This window comes from Stegostoma tigrinum, chromosome 2, assembly GCF_030684315.1.
Source record: "Stegostoma tigrinum isolate sSteTig4 chromosome 2, sSteTig4.hap1, whole genome shotgun sequence".
Lineage (NCBI taxonomy): Eukaryota > Metazoa > Chordata > Chondrichthyes > Orectolobiformes > Stegostomatidae > Stegostoma > Stegostoma tigrinum.
Genome location: NC_081355.1, coordinates 29,007,086 through 29,029,899, shown reverse-complemented (window position 1 = coordinate 29,029,899; position 22,814 = coordinate 29,007,086). Strand labels below are relative to the sequence as shown.

Below are 22,814 nucleotides of genomic sequence, written 5' to 3'. Positions count from 1 at the left end.
AAACTTCAGAGGTGAGGTGAGAATGACTGCCTCTGACATCAAGGTAGAATTTGATCAGGTGTGGCATCAAGGAGCCCTAGTTTAAAGGCAATCAATGAAAACTGGGCCAAAACCCTCCACTGGATAGACTCATATTCAGCATCAAGAGACACGGTTGTGATAGACAAGGTCAACTATCTCAGTTCTAGGACATTACTAGACGAATTCCTCAGGGCAACCGTCTTCAGCTGTTTCATCAATGATCTTCGCGCCATCATAAGGTCAGAAGTTGGGGTGGTAGTTGATGATAGCAAAATGTTCAGTGCCATTCACAATCTAAAGGAGTTGCTGTCCATGAGCAGCAAGACGTGGACTACATTCAGGTTTGGGCTGATTAGTGACAAATAACATTTGCCCCATACAAATGCCAGACAATGACCATGTCCAACGATGGAGAATCTAACCATATTGCCACATCAATGGAATTAAAATCTTTGAATGCCCTCCTATCAATGTCATGATGGTTGTCATTGTCCAAAAGCTGAAGTGTACCAGCATTTAATTACTGTGACTTCACAAACAGGTCAAAGGCTTGGAATTCTGCAGCACGTAACTCACCTCAATGCCTATCCAACACAACTCTTCACTTGCCTGAACAAATGCAGCACCAAAACAGTCAAGATGCTTGACACCATCTTGGATAAAGCAACCCATTTGATAGGCACCACCTTTAAAATCTACTCACTTTACTACTTAAGCTCACTGGCAGCACTGTACTAAACAGTTTACAGCAACTGTACACTGTTTATAGCAACTCATCCAGGCTCATTTGAGTTTAACATTCTAACCCATCTGGTTCACTAATGTCCTTTAGGGAAGGAAACTGCCTTCCTTACCTGGTCTGCCCTACATGTGACTCCAGATCCACAGTAATGGAGTTGACTCTTAACTGCCCTCGGGGCATTATCAATGGCCTAGCTAGCGATGCTGTCATCCCATGAATGAATAAAAAGAAATCAGAATTCTAGATTCAAGGGACACACTGTAGTTGAGTACACAAAATCAAGGCTGACACTCCACGCCGAAGGGGAGCTGCACTGTCAGAGGTGCCATCCTTTATTTGCGATGGGCCACAGGAGGCAGCCAGTGAAGCACTGAAACATGATGGGGTGGATTCCTGGCCATGTGCTCCACTATGGAAAGAATCCATTGGACTATCAGTGTCCAAAGATCACCCAAACATAAATTCTAAATTGTACCCCTTTTCAGGTGAGCATAAAAGGTCAATCTGATGCATTTTGGAAAATGCTACATAAATGCAATCTTTCCTTGATGCCATAAGCCAACTTTGCAATACCGCAAGAATTACTAGCTTCCAAATACATCATATTCACTTTAATCAAATCACAGAGTATAGACGAAAATCAAGTAGAAAGTGAGGCAGAATTAGCTGTACATCAATGAGACCAAACCCAACTTCAAACAAAACAAAACTACACAACAATTTTAAACACAAAAATGACACTAGCGGTAAGGTGCAGGACATGACATTTAATCTCAGAGAGCACAAAACTATTAAAAACTGGAACACAGAAATCAACGAAACAGCTCAGTTGATTGATTGGATTTCTTACTTATATGCACAAAATTCCTCAGTTCTTTCACAGTTCAGCGACCTCATACGTTAAAAACAATCGAGTGGGTTAATACAATTAAGTAAGAGGAAAGTGGTATCTAATTAAAAAATAATTGAAATGCTACATTTAGATTATTTTTATGATATCTTTCTGCCTCCACTGTCATTTCTTCTATGTTTATTGCATTACTAAGGAGTTTGTAATTTGAGAAAGACCAGAGACTGGACAAATAAATGGAAGAGACACAAATGAAAATACAGATTTAACCACTACTATTGTTGTTCTCAACCAGCCTGTTGGGGATGGGGATCTTTATTCATTGTGGATTATTCTGTAAAATGCTGCTGAATTCAAGATCAGAAACTATTCTCACCAAGGCAGGTAATCTTTTGAATTTTAGTTCGGCTTTTTCTCTACAGTTTTTCTGACTGACTGAAGTGAGTCTAGTGTATCAATCCTGGCTGAAGGTTTACATGTGTCCTAACATTTAATGATTAAACAGAGTAAATCAGAAAGGTCTTGACAGGAATCAATTTAGAGGAGTATCAATTCTAATTAAAGGTGCACAATCATATGTCATTCTCAAGGGAATTAACATGTTAATTAGTTTTATTCTGAGTCTACTGGAGACCATCTGTTGTGACATGTCAGACTGGTTCATGGTTGCCTTTTTGAAGGTACACCTCATAATTTAAAGTTAGAGTGACTAGACTTCCAAAAGTCATGGCTGGGACACATTGAAATGCCTTCAGAAGGCTGGGTTTTGTGATGGCACACATGAAGGACAACCAATAGCAGGAATCTAAGAGTGGACAACATCTCCTAGAACATTTCTAACCAATGTTGGCAATCTTATTTTTAAAAAATGGTTTAATATGCCCCTTGATTTGGATCTCATTAGTTAGTGTTCTGTCATGTCACATGTTTCTGTTTTGCCTTCAAGTTGGTCCTTACCAGTATCAATCACTTTCACACTTCACTTCTGACCTCACAATGGAGGGAAGGTCATTGAAGAAACAGCTGAAACGTTTGGGCCTAGGACACTACCCTGAGGAACTCCTTTAGAGATATTCTACAGTTGACACAACCAGCAACCAAAACCATCTTCCAAAGTGGCAGGCATGACTCCAATCAGTGGAGAGTTTGCCCCCTGATACCAATTAATTCCAGTTTTGTTCAGGCTGCTTTGATGCCACAATGGGTCGAATGCAGCTTTGATATCAAAGGCTGTCAATCTCACCTCACCTCACCTCTGGAATTCAGCTCTTTTGTCCATGTTTGAGCCAAGGCTGTAATGAGGTCAGGAGCTGAGTGGTCCTGGCAAAATCCAAACTGGGCGTCACTGGGCAGGTTGTTGCTGAGCATGTGCTGCTTGACAGCACTGTTGCTAACACCTTCCATCACTTTACTGATGATCAAAAGTAGACTGATGGATCAGTAATTGGCCAAATTAGATTTGTTCTATTTTCATCTGTAGGACATACCTGGGCAATTTTCCACATTGTCAGTTAGATGCCAGTGTTGTAATTTTATTGGAAAAGCTTGGCTAGGGGAACAGCAGGATCTAGAGCACGAGGATTCAGTACTTTTGTTGGAATATTGTCAGGGTCCATAGCCTTTGCACTGTCCAGTGGTTCCAAACATTTCTGGATATCACGTGGAGTGCATCTAATTGGCTGAGGTCTGGAACCTGTGATGCAAGGGACCACAGGAGAAAGCCAAGATGAATCATCCACTCTGCACTTCTAGCTAAAATACTTCACCATTATCTTTTGCACTGACATCTTGGGCTCTGCCATCATTGAAAATGGGGATATCCTTCTCCAGTGAGTTGTTTAAATATCTACCACCACTCACCACCAAGTATGACAAGACTGCAGAGCTTAGATCTGATCTGTTGACTTTGGGAGCACTTAGCTCTGTCTGTCACTCGCTGCTTATGCTGTTTGGCATGTAAGTTGTCATGTTTGGTAGCTTCACCAGGTTGACACCTCATTTTTACATCTGCTGGTGCTTCTTCTGACATGCCCTCCTGCATTCTCCGTTGAACCAGGGCTGATCCCTGGCTTGATGGTAATGGTTGATTGGGTAACATAGTAGGCTGTGAGGTTGCTGATTGTGCTGGAGTACAATTCTGCTACTGCTAATGGTCTACAGTGTCTTATGTGCCAAGTCTAGATCTGTTTGAAGTCTATCTAATTTAGCATGGTGATAGTGCTACATATGAAGAGTACTCTCAATGTGAAGGTAGGACTTTGTCTCCACAAGGACTATGCGGTGGTCAACCTTACCAGTACTGTCATGAACAAATGCATTTGCAGCCAACAGATTGGTAAAGCTGAGGTCAAGTATGTTTTTCCCTCTTGTAGTTTCTGTCATCACCTGTCACAGACCCAGTCTAACAGCTATGTCCTACTGGATCGTCCAGGTTGACCAATAGTGCTGCTGCCAAGCCACTATTGGTGGTGTACCTTTAAATTCCCCCACCCAGAGTACATTTGTGACCATGTCACCCTCAGTGCTTCCTTTGGGTGTTGTCCAACCTGAAGAAGCATTGATTCATTAGCCAAGGGAGGTTGGTACATCGTTATCAGCAGGAGTTTTCCTTACCCATGTTTAACCTGGTGCCATGAGACTTCATGGGGTCTAAAATCAATGATAGGAACTCCCAGGTAGTTCACTCCCAGCTGTATACCTCTGTGCTTCCATCTCTGCTGGGTCTGTCCTACCAATGGGGCAGGGCATTTACAGGGATGGAGATAGTGGTATCTGGGACAAAGTCATACTTATGAATTCATACCTTAGAGAGGCTATTTCAAGAGGCTTAGTCAAGCTATTTCTTGGCCCTTGAGACAGCTCTCCCAATTTTGGCACTAGCCCCCAGAGGTTAGTAAGAAGGACTATGCAGGGTCAACAGGGCCGTTTCTGCTGCTGTCTTTTCTGATGCCTAGCTTGATGCCAAGTGGTCTGCCCGGTTTCATTATTTGTTGAAACTTTGTTGTGATTGGCACAACAGAATAGCTTGCGAGGCCATTTCAGAGGACAGTTGAGAGTCAACCACATAGCTTTGGATCTGGAGTCACACGTAGGCCAGACCAAGTGAGGCTGGCAGATTTCCTTCCCTGAAGGACATTAGTGAACCAGATGAGTTTTTTCAACAATCAGCAATAGTCTTCAGTAGATTCTCAATTCCAGGATTTTTTTAAAAATCTGCCAGGGTGGGATTCAAACCGCAGAATATTTGCTGAGTCTCTGTATTAATAGTCTCGAGATAATACCACTAGGCCATCACTGTCCCTAATGGGCAGACAAATTCTGATTCCCAGTTGTAGTAGAAATGGAGCACAAGGTTAAGAAGAGTGGAATGCAAGTGAAGAGATGTTGATGCTGTTTATAAAAGGAAGGAGCTGACAGAAATCTACAATATGCTTTGTGAAAGTGGAAAAAACTGTAAATCAAGACATTGTGCTACATTGAAAAAATTGTTGGCACAATAGTATATTTAATGAAAAGCCCGGACTGTCATACAAACACTCAAATTAGGAGGATGAATGAGCCATTGAGTCTGTTCCGCAATTTGCTAAGGATTGTGGTCCCTCTCCTATACACTGCAATCTTCTTGAGAGACAAGCATCCATCTGACTTTGCCTGAAAAAAATCACCCTGCCTACACTGCTCTCTGGGGAAGAAAGTTTCACAGACAAACAACCCTTTAATTTAAAAAAAAACTCACCTCTCAGAACCCATTCTCACATCTCATAGATCTATACTCTTAGATAACAGTAAACATCCTTTCAGCATCTGCCCAGTCAAGTCACCTTAGGACGTTAAATGCTTCAGTATGATCACTTCTTGCTCTTCTGAGCTCGAACAGGTAGAGGCCCAGGTTGCTCAACCTTCCATCCTAAGGCAAATCCTTTATTCCGAGAGTCAACCAAGTGAACCTTCGCTATATGCATCTAATGCAATTATATCCTTTCTTTGATAAGGAGACCAAAACTGTACACAGGGCTTTAGATGTGGTCACACTAATCTCTAAATAACTGCAGCAAAGCATCTTATCTTTATATTTCAATCCCCTTACAATTACTGACATTGTCTATTTGCCTTTCTATCACTTGTTGTATCTGCATACCAACCTTTTGTGATTCATGTATTAAGACAGCCAGATCCCTCTATACCTCAGTCTTATGCAATACATCTCTATTTAAATAATGAACTATTTTTCTATTTTCTCTATGAGAATGATGTGAGTGCGCTGGAGAATGCAAGAAGGTTGACAAGAATGGTTTCCAGGATGATAAACTTCAGTTATGCGGACAGATGGCAGAAGTTTGGGCTCGTTCCCATCGAAGAAAAGAACTAAGAGATCAAATATATGTTCTCATAATCATGAGAGATCTGGATAGCATAGACAGAGTGAAACTGTTCTTACTCGCAAACGGATCTAAAATTTAAAAAGATTTCCAAACGTAGCAAATGTGATCCAAGAAGAAAAAATTACATCTGGAATGCATTATCTGGAAGTGCAGTGGAAGCAGAGTCAACTGAGGCATTAAAGTTGACAATGACTGATTTATTTGAATAGAAACCAGGTACAAGGTTTAAGGAAAAGGTGGGCGAATAGCACAAGTCATATTGCTCATTGGAGAGCCAGAGTAGAGACGGTAGACTGAATGGCCACCTTCAATTTGAAAATGGTGAAGTACATATCGATGTGACATTGCGAGAGTAGCTGACGCAATTGAAGGAGGCTCATTTGTACCACATGGTGAGTTAGCAAATTAGCTTTCATCATAAATTCCATGGCGGACAAGCTGGCCCTGTAGCCCATTGTGCCACTCTCTCACACTTAAAATCCTGCAAATGTTTCCTTTCAATTTCATAATGAATGCTGCAATGAATCTGCTTCCTGTTCTTTTACAAACATGTCCTGGCATAATGTACAATCTAGAAAGCATGTGTGACTGAGGTTTTGGGTCATTTTAACTTTTGGTACAGTGAAACAAAAAAGGAGATGATAAATTAGTGATAATGGGAACTGCAGATGCTGGAGAATCCAAGATAATAAAATGTGAGGCTGGATGAACACAGCAGGCCCAACAGCATCTCAGGAGCACAAAAGCTTATGTTTCGGGCCTAGACCCTTCATCAGAGAGGGGGATGGGGTGAGGGTTCTGGAATAAATAGGGAGAGAGGGGGAGGCGGACCGAAGATGGAGAGAAAAGAAGATAGGTGGAGAGGATAGTATACGTGGGGAGGTAGGGAGAGGATACATCAGTCCAGGAAAGATGGACAGGTCAAGGAGGTGGGATGAGGTTAGTAGGAGGAGATGGAGGTGCGGCTTGGGGTGGGAGGAAGGGATGGGTGAGAGGAAGAACCGGTTAGGGAGGCAGAGACAGGTTGGACTGGTTTTGGGATGCAGTGGGTGGGGGGGAAGAGCTGGGCTGGTTGTGTGATACAGTGGGGGGAGGGGACAAACTGGGCTGGTTTTGGGATGCTGTAGGAGAATGGGAGATTTTGAAGCTGGTGAAGTCCACATTGATACCATATGGCTGCAGGGTTCCCAAGCGGAATATGAGTTGCTGTTCCTGCAACCTTCGGGTGGCATCATTGTGGCACTGCAGAGGCCCATGATGGACATGTCATCTAAAGAATGGGAGGGGGAGTTGAAATGGTTCGCGACTGGGAGGTGCAGTTGTTTATTGTGAAATGAGCGGAGGTGTTCTGCAAAGCGGTCCCCAAGCCTCCGCTTGGTTTCCCCAATGTAGAGGAAGCCACACCGAGTACAATGGATACAGTATACCACGTTGGCAGATGTGCAGGTGAGCCTCTGCTTAATATGGAAAGTCATCTTGGGGCCTGGGATAGGGGTGAGGGAGGAGGCGTGGGGGCAAGTGTAGCATTTCCTGTGGTTGCAGGGGAAGGTGCCGGGTGTGGTGGGGTTGGAGGGCAGTGTGGAGCGAACAAGGGAGTCACGGAGAGAGTGGTCTCTCCGGAAAGCAGACAAGGGTGGGGATGGAAAAATGTCTTGGGTGGTGGGGTCGGATTGTAGATGGCGGAAGTGTCGGAGGATGATGCGTTGTATCCGGAGGTTGGTGGGGTGGTGTGTCTTGCTCCCCAGAGGAGCTCGAACAGTTCATCCACTTCACCAACACCTTCCACCCCAACCTTCAGTTCACCTGGACCATCTCCAGCACATCCCTCACCTTCCTGGACCTCTCAGTCTCCATCTCAGGCAACCAGCTTGTAACTGATGTCCATTTCAAGCCCACCAACTCCCACAGCTACCTAGAATACACCTCCTCCCACCCACCCACCTGCAAAAATTCCATCCCCTATTCCCAATTGCTCCGCCTCCGCTGCATCTGCTCCAACAATGAGGCATATCACTCCCGCACATCCCAGATGTCCAAGTTCTTCAAGGACCGCAACTTTCCCCCCACAGTGGTCGAGAACGCCCTTGACCACGTTTCCCGCATTTCCTGCAACACATCCCTCACAATCCGCCCCCGCCACAACCGCACAAAGAGGATCCCCCTCATTCTCACACACCACCCCCGCCATGACTCCCTTGTTCGCTCCACACTGCCCTCCAACCCCACCACATCCGGCACCTTCCCCTGCAACCGCAGGAAATGCTACACTTGCCCCCACACCTCCTCCCTCACCCCTATCCCAGGCCCCAAGATGACTTTCCATATTAAGCAGAGGTTCACTTGCACATCTGCCAATGTGGTATACTGTATCCATTGTACCCGGTGTGGCTTCCTCTACATTGGGAAAACCAAGCGGAGGCTTGGGGACCACTTTGCAGAACACTCGGTTCGCAATAAACAACTGCACCTCCCAGTCGCAAACCATTTCCACTCCCCTTCCCATTCTTTAGATGACATGTCCATCATGGGCCTCCTGCAGTGCCTCAATGATGCCACCCAAAAGTTGCAGGAACAGCAACTCATATTCCGCTTGGGAACCCTGCAGCCCAATGGTATCAATGTGGACTTCACCAGCTTCAAAATCTCCCCTTCCCCCACCGCATCCCAAAACCAGCCCAGTTCGTCCCCTCTCCCCAATGCACCACACAACCAGCCCAGCTCTTCCCCTCCACCCACTGCATCCCAAAACCAGTCCAACCTGTCTCTGCCTCCCTAACCTGTTCTTCCTCTCACCCATCCCTTCCTCCCACCCCAAGCCGCATCTCCATCTCCTACCTACTAACCTCATCCCACCTCCTTGACGTATCCGTCTTCCCTGGACTGACGTATCCCCTCCCTACCTCCCCACCTATACTATCCTCTCCACCTATCTTCTTTTCTCTCCATCTTCGGTCCGCCTCCCCCTCTCTCCCTATTTATTCCAGAACCCTCACCCCATCCCCCTCTCTGATGAAGGGTCTAGGCCCGAAACGTCAGCTTTTGTGCTCCTGAGATGCTGCTGGGCCTGCTGTGTTCATCCAGCCTCACATTTTATTATCTATAATAAATTAGTGCCCTGTTTCGCAGCTGAACTCATTTCTTTTTCTGGAAAAGAAAGATGTTGCAAAGTGTAAGCTGGGATATTGATTCATCCTACCCAACTTTGCCCTTCAGCATCCTGGGCTAAAATATTGACCAGAAATTGTGCAGGACCAGCCAAGTAAACACTGCAACTACAAAAGGAAGTCAGGAGCTGGGAATTCTGTGGCAAGTAACTCATGAACTCCCCAAAACCTATTCATCATCTATAAAGTATAGGTTGTGGAATTCTCTCCACAAGGCTGTACAAATAAAGCTCCAACAACACTCAAGAAGCTTGACATCACCTAGGACAAAGCAGCCTGCATGATCAGCATGTCATAAACCAACTCAAACATTCACTCCCTTCACCACTGCTGCACAATGATAACAGCATGTACTGCATACAAGATTAATAGCAACACGCAAACCGCCTATGATAGCACTTTCTAAATCTCTCCACCTGGAAGAACAAGGGCAGCAGACCCATTGGAAAATCATGACCTACAAGTTCCTATTCTACTTGCTCACCATCCTGAGCGGAAGTATATCATTCACCATTAGTAAGTTAATATCCTGGAACTGCCTCCCCAACAGCACCATTGGTGTATTTACACCATATGGAATGCAATAGATCAAGGCTGCAGTTCACCACCATCTTCTCAAGGTCAACTGGGGATTCCAGAATAAATACAGTGTTGGCAGTGATGCATACATCTTAACAAATAAATGAAACAAAACTCAGTCCCTGTTATGTAACAATGGAGGGTGGATATTCGTACCATTCTAAATTGTTGGTTTCATCAAATTGTGGAGATTGATTAATTTTGTTTTGTAAATTGAACAAAGACCATATTGAAGAGAATTTCCAGTAATGTAGCTTAGGAAAAGAGATGATTACTTTCCACAAGACATCAGCAAACCAGAAGGAAAGATTTCAGTGCAAAAAGACAATAAAGAAGGAATTTATATTTAAATGGAACCTTTAAACATCCTCAAGCATTTTACAACCAGTAAATTACTGTTGAAGGTTTATCACAGCTGTATAATTAAACTTCCATAAAGCTTTAAAACACAAACAGAAGTTATTTTTCTAATTTAGCTACTATGGTGGTGTTTTTTGAGGGCTGAATGTTGCCTAGGTCACTGAGAAAATCTCTCACTCTCTCCTGAACAGTGTCACAGGATGTTTCACATCTGAGGGTTATAGCACTCAACAGAAATATCAAAAACTCATTACCTTGCCAAGTTCTTCTGTGGTAATCACTTCAATCTCTTTGTCAGGCTCTTCCAGTGGGGTTTCTCCATCTGCAAGATTGTCTTCTAATTCTTGATCTAAGTCTTCTTTTTGAAATTCATCCTGTTTATGATGAAAATATTTATTTTCGTGCATCCCTTCCATTTGATCGACATCTTGCTCCTCTTCTTCTGTGGGGTCAGAAATGTCTTCAGTTACATGATGATCAATTTCACTTTCTTCACTCAATATCTCTTCTTTACGAGGAAAATCACTCTGATAAAAAGATTTATCTTCTCCATTCTCTTCCATTTGATCAATATCTTCTATCTCTTCTTCTGCAAGGTCAGCAATTTCTTCTTCTATCTGATGATCAATTTTACTTTCATCACCTGTTGAGTGTTCGTTATGAGGAAAATCATTCTGGTTAAAAGATTCATCTTCTTCATTCCCCTCTGTTTGATCTTCCAACTCTTCTTCTGAAAGGTCTGCAATTTCTTCTTCTATCTGATGATCAATTTCACTTTCTTTATTTGGCGTTTGTTCTTTATGAGGAAGGTTAGTCGGATTAAAATATTTATCTTCTTCATTGCCCTCTGTTTGATCTTCCACCTCTTCTTCTGCAAGGTCAGCAATTTCTTCTTCTTCCTGTTGATCAATTTCACTTTCTTTACTCATCATCTGTTCTTTATGAGCAAGACTATTCTGATTAAAATATTTATCATCTTGATTTTCCTCCGTTTGATCTTTCACCTCTTCTTCTGTAAGATGAGCAATTTCTTCTTCCTGTTGATCAGTTTCACTTTTCTCACTGGTCTTGATTTCTCTGTGAGGAAGATCAAATCGATGAAGATTATCTTCTACATGAGCAATCTTAAGGATATTTTCTTCATTAAATGCATCATTACAGGTTTCTTGCTCCACATTTGGAGAATCTTCACGTCCTTCATGACTACCTTGTTCGTTACATAGCTCTGGTAGATCTTCCTCCTCATCAACAGTCTCTGCAGGCCTCTGAGCAAAATAAAAGAAAAGTTAGAAGACACACGCATAACAAGCCAATGTATTTCATCTGCATTTCTGGTCAGCAGCAAAAGAGACAAATAATTTTCTAATCGGGTCAAAGTACTGTTGCAAATAGTGTTACACCAGAAATCAGGGATGCACAAGGAAGTTAAAACGGACATGGCCTCAGCTCTCGAAAACTCAAGTTGATTCATGGGATGACAGGAATGCCCTATTAGGGGGGTTTCAGTGCAATGGCCTGCGCACTCTAGATAGTAGAATTTTGAGGGATGATCTCAATGAAATATATAGAATTATTTGAGGTTTTAACAGGGTAAGATGCCAAGTTACAATTTTCCTGAACTGGAAACCCTGCATCCAGGACATTACTTCATGTGGCATCTTGTACTGAGTCAACCATAGCACCCTTCTTTTACCTGCATGACCAGATCCCTCTGTGTTAATGCTGCTGCCTCTCTGAAGAATTGCCTGCTGTATTCAGCATGCAGTAACAGGCCCCATTACAGCCATTGTCTGCCCTAGATGTTGGTACCAAACTGGCAGTTCCTTCCTAAATGGGCACCAAGCTGTTCTCCGCTCCAATTAAAAATGGTGCCATGCACATAGCACAGTTGATGCAGTGGATGAGGAACCAGTATTAATCAGGTTTAAAGTTGCTAACCCCTGCCTCTGGAATTGTGAGCAGTCACAGTAAGGTTTTGGGGAATCAGAACTGTAGCACAATACACTGGCAACAGTGAAGGACCAAACTCCACAGTGATGGCATGAAACTAAAGTAGATACTTTGTGAAATTAACTCACCAGTGCTCCAAACAGTCTCCATGCTGGACATCAGGCACCAATACCTCAGAGCACAATTTCTAAGGTACAGCCACAGACACACACCATGTCCACGGAGATGGGCATCCCATCCTACATGTGCCAGACTCTAAGGATCCTTATGGCCCATCTTTGATTCACTTGACAGGATGATTCTGTACTTCAAGGCTGCACCAGCAATTATCATTCTAATTGTATAGCAAGGACACTGTGTGCTCAGGGGCACACACCCACGGCTTGAACTAGTCCAGGCTGCTGATTGGGACTCTTTGTTTACTCTCATAAGTACTCTCTCACTTTGGCCCTACGTCCACGCAGTAAATCAGCCACTCAGAGAGGTCAGAGTTAGGGTGCTCTCCACAGAATGGGGTGAGGAACTGAATGTCAGGCAGCCCACTATCCGTCCAAGTCTGTCCACCATATTGGGGGCTGCTTTCTTCCTGGAATGAGGAAGAAGCAGGTATTATGGGAGATGAACGTGGGTGGTATTGCTGTTACCTTTGTTGCAGGTGAAGCGGTGTCCCTAGTGAGTGAGTGGGAATAACACAGAGGATATGCAGAGTTCGTGGTGTCAGCGGTTGGGATGGGTGACAGAAAGTGACAGAAGATTTTACTGACATTGGTAAGACCGGTTGAGCATGAGCCTTGGTGGGGGTGCATACGGTAGCAGAGATAGAGTGAGTGTGCGGTATCAGAGAGAAGATAGTAGCACAAACGCTGAAAGGGTGGAGAAGGTCACTAATCTTCTTCCTGCACTGCTGTGTGTTCCTAATGTAGGATTGAGCAAAAATCCCCATCATCTAAAATACTGGCAAAAACCCTGGTCTTTCCTAATATCTAAAATACTGGACAAAAGTCTGAGCTCAGGCTGCAAAAAACACACACACAGAGCCAGAAAGATTTCAGTCAGGGACTAAAGTCAGGGACTAATGTTCACGCTGGATTTCCAATATAGACCTCCACTCCAAGAGAACAATTAACCAGACCTAACACTCTCCACTGAAACTAACTTTAACATCTTTGGCTACCTAACACAGCAACTTCAATCAATATTCATTCACAGAAATATCAGGCATTCAACTTCAATCAGATCCCATTTACATGTACTCTTAACTATCAGGAAGCTAACTGACCTCAAAGTGGAGACAACAAGGTGTCGAGCTGGATGAACACAACAGGCCAAGCAGCATCAAAGGAGCAGGGAGGCTGACATTTCGGGCCTAGACCCTTCTTCAGAAAAGGGTCTAGACCCAAAACATCAGCTTTCCTGCTCTCTCTCAGATTCTCGAGCATCTGCAGTTCCTACCATCTTGGACCTCAAAGTGGATACCAGAAACACATTTGAGAGGACATAATGGAGCACAAAGTCTGTATAGCTGCTCGCCCTGATCTGGGAGAGAGGGAGACCCTGTTCAATAATAAGCTCCTGCAGAAACAGCTTCCCCACAGGCTCCAGCCCCAACAAGGAGCTTCAGAATAAAGAACCACAGAGGCCAAATAGGGAAGCTGAATTGGGAAGACAACCCAAGAGCATCATCGCAACAAGGGACATCCAAGAGCAGGGAAGCCAGCCAAGCACTATTCAAAAACAGCTTCCAGACACAAACATGCTCCAGACCAAGAGAGCCGACAGCCAGAACCTCAGCAAACAGACACACTTTAAAACTGTATTTTCATCAATGCTGAACTGAAACTCCCAAGACTCTTCAGTTTACAACTTAGCTATCAGGGAGATGAAGGCGGATGGTGACAGCGCAGGGGCCCCAAGGGTAGAAAGCCTGATTAAAGTTTCTGTTATCAAGACTGCTGTTTAGCTTCTAATGGTGTTTAATCTGTGTTTAAAGTGTATCAGGATTTTCTGATGAAGGGTCTAGGCCCAGAACGTCAGCTTTCCTGCTCCTCTGGTGCTGCTTGGCCTGCTGTGTTCATCCAGCTCTACGCCTTGTTATCTTTAAATTAAAGTGTATTTATTGCTGTCCTCTGTACAGCTGATTGTATCGGTTTCACTGTTTTACGACATTTCCCTTTAGTTCTTGTATTATACTTACTTTTTGTATTTAACACAGCGATTCTTTTGCCCTGAAACACCTGTCTACTGCCTTCTTTATTTCATATTCCTAAATAAGTTGAATATCAGATCCAGGGATCTGGGGGTGATCACAAACCAGGAAACTACACTGCAGACAGTTGACACTGCTTTGACATGGGTGTCAACCTCAGATCAGTCTGGTGTCCTGGCCTCCAGTCCTCTGGCAATACAAAGTCCCACTTTTTACAAACCACCATCCCCCCTGCCAACCTCCACTGCACCACACCCCCCACTCCCTCCATCACCCCAACCCCCCACTCAACAGAAGCTCCAGGTCCTTTCTGCCTACTCAGTAGGCACCACTCATCCACCACATCTAGGGAAAATATCAGGATACAAGCAAGGCAATGCTGGACTGACACTTTTTAACCAGGTACACAACAGGCTCTTAGAAATGGTGCAATGGATGCCTGTGGATTCAGGTTGTCTGCTGAGCTGCATGAAGTTTTAGGAATCGGTGGGAAGACATGGGGCAGGGCAGGTGGTCAACAAGGCAAGTTTGGCAAGAAAAATCATTAGGCCTTTTGGCGGAAATTCTTTCAAAAAACTTCACAACTCAAACTGAGCTATAAAATGTAAGATTCAGCTCTGAGTGTTGAAGTCATGGGTTAAGAGGTTTTGCTGTTTCCAATAGCGATATCAGCGCAATCCAGATAACATTGTTCAAAGCAGCAGACTGCACTCCAGATCAATCAGCATTGCTAGTTTCTTCCAACTGCGCTGGCTCCGGAAGGACCTTTCCACTACATGTGTTTTCTTAAGCCCAAGAGGCATGTAGCAGGCATGTTTCAACAACTTCACACCAAATATTTTGCTTAATAAGAAACTAAACTATAGGACAACTGTGAAACTGTTCAACAATTCTGCACATTTGTTCAAAGTAATTTTCTATAATTTTTAATTCAGGCTGCTCACCGTTGGATGCTAATCCTCATTAAACTCCTACTTTCTGGTGTTAAACCTATTTTCAACTGTATTCATAAAACTGTGGGTTACATCCTTAAATACATCAGAGAATAATTGTTAAAAGAAAGAAGTTTTGTTACACTTCGCAAATGAGCTGATTTTTTCAGATTTTACATTTGTGACTGTAAAATAATTTTAGTATGAATTTGAAGCATATTCTCTCTAGATTAATTCTGAGAGTTATTTTGCTCCAATTTCTCAATTTCACTTAAATGTAAAATTAACCCCACGTTTTTCCTACTTCTCCCTCATGGTAAAGATCAGTCTTCTATGTTTTCTTGGCTCAACAATCATTTTTATTCTATAGATTTGAAATATTATGGGGTTTTTTTCTGTAAAAACACTGTTAATTTGCCCTCAGGCATCAAACACCACACTTTTGTCTTAGTTACAGAAGCTGCACATGGCATTAACAGTGGAGACTGACCACAGCACTATACAATGCAGTCATTAGAAGCATTAATTTTACTAATACTTTTGGATCTCTTTTGATTTCTTTGTTATTTTTATATGTATTCATAAAGTCCATGCAGAGAAATTTCTAGATCTTTTTAATACAATTCTTTTCTCACAAATAATTAGCCTATTGTATGTTCTGACACTGATTGATTTTCCATGAAAATAAATTAGGCTCAACCACCACATTGCCGAATCATGAACATTAACAGGTATTCACACAATGAGTGGAGACTGAATGGTTTCCATTTGAGGAAAGGGTCACCAGACCTGAAACGTTACCTCTGACAGTTTCTCCACAGATGCTGCCAGACCTGCTGAGCATTTCCAACAACATCTGTTCTTGTTCCTGAGTGGTTTCTTTTCCCTCCCAAAGATAACTATATTCCTTTATTGTGATATACCATATGACCAACAGAAGTTTACAAATAGGCAGCACTGGAATTTGACCAACATTGAGTTTCATGTCCTTTGCATGAAGCATTGTCAGTCAGATTGTTTGGAGCAATTTCAATCCTTGGTTTGACTGGGAAAATGAGGATATAAAGAAATACTACTATAGATGGTGTCTGAAGGAAAAAAAAATCAATGATGATAGAATTCTTAATGCCATTGGGAAGGAAATCCATAGCAATACCTAAACACCAGCACTGACATCACACGAGAATACTAGTTTGGTCTGCCTTCACACAAGTTTTGATATTATCATTTCTGGAACACCATTGTTATAGAAAAGATTGAAATGATTTAGACCGTCACACCAATGACGCTGCTTTTTTTTCATGAATATTGCACTTTCAGTGCTGCAATTTTCCACTTACTGCACAACATATTTTCAATTTTGAACTGGAAGGAAGAATGTTAAGCAACATTGCTAAGTTTATGCAATCTACAATATTTTCATCTGAGTAATATTTTTCATATTTAATGTATACAGCATTATACTGATTACTTAAATTACTCAATTACTTTCCCGTTGAAAATTTCATCAAGAGCATGTTCAAAGTATAAACCTCCCCACATCGCACAACAATAAACTAATTAGCACTTCATAGTCAACTAAAATCAAACTACAAAGACACAGAATGTAGCATAACTCCATTTATATAACATCTTTACCAAATTAAGATTGCACATCAGAATAACAGATTAGTTTGAGGACCATCATGGGAACTAATATGAAACAATTTCCGTTTCACTGGTGGAAGTAAAAACAATTGAAGCACGGAATCTTACAGGTGTCTGAGTGATATGGGCTATTGGGGACATTTGTGGTAGAATCGAACGAGATGTCTGACGAGGCCTATCTTGATGTCAGGAAGAAATCGCTGCATCCTTTATGCATTTGCCAAGCGGTGAAGTCAGTTTCTCAGTAGGCAGTGGTGAGCTGTTGATATCTTTACAACTGCTTTATTAGTGCCACAAGTCACCTTATTAATTTTCAGCTTCCTATTTCACGAAACCTGCCAAACAAGCGAGATGCTGAGAATTCCTGACGTGGAAGTCAAAGTTGGTACCCAGAAACCTCTGCTTACCACTGGTAGTGAGGAACCTCCACATTGCACAGCAAACAAACAGCATCTCAGAGCATAATCCAATTGGCACCAACCGTAAGTACCCCTTGTCTATGGGCATTTGCATCCAGAATTTGCCAATGTCACACATCTATCATGGCACCTCTCCGATCTACTTGGAGATTGCCTACAAAGCATACACTGGCATTGCACAGTACACCAACAACTCGCATTGAAAGGCTACATCAGGGAAACTTTACTCACAGGGACAGAAACCCAGCTCATGGACTGGACCATTTCAGGGATGCTTGCTTGCTCTCACAGCCCTTGCTCACTGAGTGCCCAACTACGTAATCACAGCTTTCATGCATTGCTTCACAATGCTTGTTAGCACAATGGTGCTTCAGCCAGAGCGAAAGGTGTGTTGGCATGCTGTTTTGCACAGACACATACACAGGCTGCTTATCAATATAGATCTGTCTATCCAGTGTGTTGGTAATTGGGACATCTTGCTATACAGCACACAATATCAATCAAACTAAAGTATGTGCTAGTTGCCTGCATGGCAAACACACCGCACATTTATTCAATCAAATTGCCACAATGAAAAGTAGTGGGGCTAGTCTTCAGTTCATACAAGAGGATAGGCCTCTGTTGGTCAGTCCATATACAATCCAGGGAGTTTACCATAGTCAGAGACCCACTTGGGACACTCAAGGTCAGGAGACTGATCCAAATGCGGGCAGAAGAATTCACGACAGCCAGCACCAGCCCTCAGGATGATCACTCATTGCCAGTCCGGGAGCAGCTGCAAAGTCAGATGTCAGGGGTCTCATCAGTGCAGCTATGATCTGCTTGTTAAATTCGGTCAAAGGTCTTGGGTGCATACGGTGTTGGAGGTCTGAGCATTGATTAAGGAATGTGCAAGGGGATCCTGTAGGGGCAGTGAGGGGATTGCTGCCAAAAAGGCTGGGGCTGTTGAGTTGGTGGGGGTGGAGAAGCAGAGGCATTTGTAGAGTTGCAAACATGCACATTGATTGGGCAAAGTGTTGGTAAATAGGGAGAGGGGTGGTACATGGAAAAGCATGAGAGGACATAGTAGGCCAAGAGAGTGTTCACTGGATGTGATCACCATTGTGGTCTGCACAGGGAGAGCATAGAGGCAAAAAAGAGGACATCATTAAGATGTAATGCTAAAGTTTGGGGCAGGGAGCACAGTTTAAGGCTAGGTTCAATATGTCAGGTCTCCATGTGACAGGGTTAGGTGGAAATCAATTGTTGGGAGGTGAGTACGAAGTAAAGAGTACATGGAGATTTTGGGGGAAGGGTGGATTACTTGGTGACCAGGTGGAGTCCGGTGCTGACTGTCCTCCATGAGTTGAAATTCTTGTTATCATTTGCAGTTCTGAGGCTGTGAAATGCAATTGGGAAATAGCTGGGACAAGGCCTAGGGTGGACAGCGTCAGTGTCATGTTGATGGGTGAAAGCACAAGCTACACATCTGCTAGGATAACTAGTGGGCAAATGCATGAAATACGCATTTGTGAACTTCAGCAACATTTCATTTGTAATTATTTCATTGCCCACTTGCATTGCATGAAGAGTGAACATGCTTAGGAGTCAAACGCTGGTCAAGAGACAATTTTCAACATGAACTGGCACTTGCAAATTGAACAATAGCATCTCAATAATGCTGAGGATAACATGAATGATGTAAAAAAAATGCCAGTTGGGCCAAAGGCAACCCATTACTTGTACAACTTCTAATGCTGTTGTGGGAGTTGAAGATCATTCACTCATCGTCTGTCAAGTCAGTTTATCAATAGTTAACAATAGCCCATGACTCTGCGTGTTGGGTTGCCCTGGGAGAAGGATAACCTTCTTGACTTGAGTGAGGAACAAAAACAAAGTTGCTGGAAAAGCTCAGCAGGTCTGGCAGCATCTGTGGAGGAGAAAACAGAGCTAACGTTTCGGGTCCAGTGACCCTTCCTCAGAACTTGACTTGAGTGACACCTACAGACAACTTTAACAGTTTCCCTCCTTTGTGTATGCGTTAAAGGGAAGGCAGGACATACGTAACATGAACATCGTATCTCTGACTGAGAGGGCAAAATGCAAAAACACAAGGCAAAACAAAGAAGGGATGCTGTGAACATACAGGTAGGCTCAGAGTGAGTGAGCACTATGACAGTAAACAAAGATCCTGGAGATGCAGCCTGGTCCAGTCCTTCAACTGGCTACTTGTCCCTGAACACACAGTGTCCTTGTTGCAGCATTATCATGATAGAAGCTGTTGCTCCCTGATTTGTGGCACTGTTGGGTACAATTTCCAGTAAATGGACTGGACATGTGTTATGAGAACACATAGAGGGTGGCACGTATCGGATACCAATGTAAGTGGAGGTGGGGTGCATGTGACCAATGACCCAACAGCATGCCCTGAGACTTCGGTTCCCAGTATGCAACGCAGAGATTGCTCAGAGCAATTGTGAGCCACATCTTCCAAACACTCATTCTGGTTTCCATAGCAAATTTTCTCAAACTGTAGTCTATTTGGGGATATTGGAGAAAGCTGAATATTAATGAGGTGAATTTGGCTGTCAATAAGGCATTCAACAAATTACAACCCCACCCCCTTTAATTAGTGCTTTGCTGTTGCCTAATGAGAAACCTGCTATGCTATATTTGAAAAGCATAAAACATTCTGCAAGGTGCTCCAGTATCAAGGTAGGTCTCAGCTGATATCCCATTCAGTTCTGCCACAAATTCTGCCATAGCCCATGTCATTCAGACTCCTGTAATATTCCACCCTTTTCTCCCACAAATAGAAATAAAGTATACATGAATAGGTCTATTCACTCCCACCCATCTTATTTTCTGCTGAAAAACACAAACTGCAGTCACTGTGCCTAACTGCGTCTTCAAATAATTAAGTATTTGCCTCCACTTTCCCAAATGGAAGATCATTCCGGATATTAATCATAATCTCTATGAAGATGTCTTTCTTAGCATTGATCCTCAGCTTGTTTTTACCAGTTTATGCCTACTTCCTGTTGCTCTGTCATCATTGTCGCACTCGATCAGAATTAATCATTCCTGATTACTGCAATATCTTACCTTCTTTGTCACAATCCATCACAAATTACAGTACTTAAAGGCGAGGAGTACAAACTTTTCCAAAGCATCCTCACATCTCTACAATGAGCATCTATATCTTTACCAGCACCTTGGATTCATAGAACAGTACAGCACAGGAACAGACCCCTCGATCCAACTCATCCAAGCCATCCAGATATCCCAATCCAATTTAGTCCCATTGACCTTCCTGTTGCAGTGACAAGAGCTGAATACTGCCAAAAGTGCTGTCTGGTTGGAATAAGTTAAAGCTACAGCAGAATAATCACAAGTTAGTACTTCACTGATTTGGTAATAATTTGCTCAGTATTCTTATTTTGCTAATTCCTTCACAAATGATTAGTCCTGTTGACCCTCTTTAACTCTGAGATTTCTTTGAGCTTAGGAAGGATATTAAAGCCCTGGAGAGGGTACAAGGCAGATTTATTACACTGATATCAGCAATGAGGGATTTTAGATACAAGGAAAGATTAGAGAAATTGGGCAGACTCTCGGTAAAGCAAAGAAAATTATGAGGTGACTTTACTGAGGTGTTCAAAATGATGAACAATTTTGATAGGTTAGATGAGATTCCCTACAGTGTGGAAACAGGCCCTTCTGCCCAACAAGTCCACACCACCCCTTGAAGAATCCTACCCAGACCCATCCCCCTATAACCCACACACCCCTGAACACTACATGCAATTTAGCATGGCCAATCCACTTAGGCTGCACATCTTTGGGCTGTGGGAGGAGACCAGAGCACCCGGAGGAAAACCACGCAAACACGGGGAGAATGTACAAACTCCACACAGACAGTTGCCCGAGGCTGGAATTGAACCCAGGTCCCTGGTGCTGTGAGGCTGCAGTGCTAACTACTGAGCCACCATGCCACCCAAAAAGAAGGATATTCTGTTTGCACTAGTTGGTGCGTTAGCAACTAGGGATCACTATTTTAAGACTATGAGTGAGAAAGCTAAGCTTGAGATGAAGAGAAACTTCTTAACTCAAAGAGTTATTAGGATTGTTTAACAATCCTATTTCCCCAGATTGTGGGGCCACAAGACTGACCATGACTGATCTACAGTCATGACCGACAGGCAGGCAATGGCCTTGTGGTGTTATTGCTGGTATGTTAAACTAGAGACCCAGATAATGTTCTGGGAGACCCGGGTTCAAATGGTGGACTTTGAATTCAATAAACATCTGGAATTAAGAATCTAATGATGGCCACGAATCCATCGTCGATTGTTAGAAAAACCCATCTGGTTCACTAATGTCCACTAAAGGCTGGGTCGCAGAGGCACGGACCCTGTACCGAAATCACCGTGACCAGATGCCTGATCATGGCCAAATCTCCTGGTCCTGTACAGGAGGCTGTCCTTGACTGATGGGTACCTCCACGGACTTTGGATAAGAAACCATCTCCTAAGATTCCAATTTTGGAATAAAATAATCTCCACACATAAAAGACTAAATACACTGTCTCCATCCCCTGTCAGAAACACAAGTACCATCACAGAGTACACACCTCCCACAATTGATGCTGACTCGAGTTGTAAACCTACCAGAAATCAGCTGTCATATTTGTCAAGTTTCACAGGAGGTTCCTTTCTACTAGTCATGGTAAATTTTCTTATGCTATTGTTCCAAACTCATCTCATTAACTCAGTACCATATTACTATGACACCCCATTTATCTAATTCTAGCCCAATTCTCCCAATCACCGGAGAAGGAAATCCCTGCCTTCACCATGATATCTCAGGATCCCTGACATCAGCATCACATTTAAAAGGCTACTGTGCACCTGGCAATCCAAAGCTGCTTTGCACAGTTTGAGATATTTGACCCAGACGCAGCAGGCAAAGGGAAATTGTCACTCCCACTTTGCAGATGGGCACCTGCCAGACAAGACAGAGCAGGACAGAGCCATCTTTGTCAGGACAGGGACAAGAGGCCATGGCATCACACCAAGCCAGTTACTCTACAGTCGCCAATCAGGTCAGTGTGGTCTCCGGATTCGGAGAAATATGCAGCAACGCCATAAGGAGGTCAAGGTCCTCCTTCACTCTGCCAGGGTAAGTGTGGCCAACATCTCTCTGATACTCCATTCTCAGTCTATCTCATGCGCTACCAATCTTTCAATTGCATGCAGCCTCTTCCTTCACTCATGTGTAACTCGACCATTCCACACTACTAAAACTGCATGGTTTCTGCACTGTTTACTCACTCACTAACCACCTATTGCCCACATGCACCAGCACTACCACCCACATTCATCTCACTCCATCCTGCCCTTTCTCACATTCCAGGACAAAATAACCCATAATACGGCCAAGAAAGCCAGAACTCGTGAGTTGCTCAACATTTGACAAATCACCTCCTACTGGGGACAGGATCTCGGCCCTCAGCCACTGAGAACCACCAGAACCAGTCCTGTGGAGACACAGGAAAATTGATTCAATCCAAACCTGCTGCTG

General features: G+C 43.3%; 1 protein-coding gene across 2 annotated transcripts in view; it reads right to left on the bottom strand.

Annotated features, from left to right (window-relative positions):
• LOC125460862 (doublecortin domain-containing protein 2-like) overlaps positions 1-22,814 on the bottom strand; it is a 167,536-nt gene that overhangs the window by 7,267 nt on the left and 137,455 nt on the right. For both annotated transcript variants that reach the window (XM_048548998.2, XM_059653075.1), the window contains one exon: positions 10,353-11,363. In XM_048548998.2, the coding sequence (XP_048404955.1) occupies positions 10,353-11,363 (1,011 nt within the window). The remainder of the gene's footprint in view (positions 1-10,352; positions 11,364-22,814) is intronic.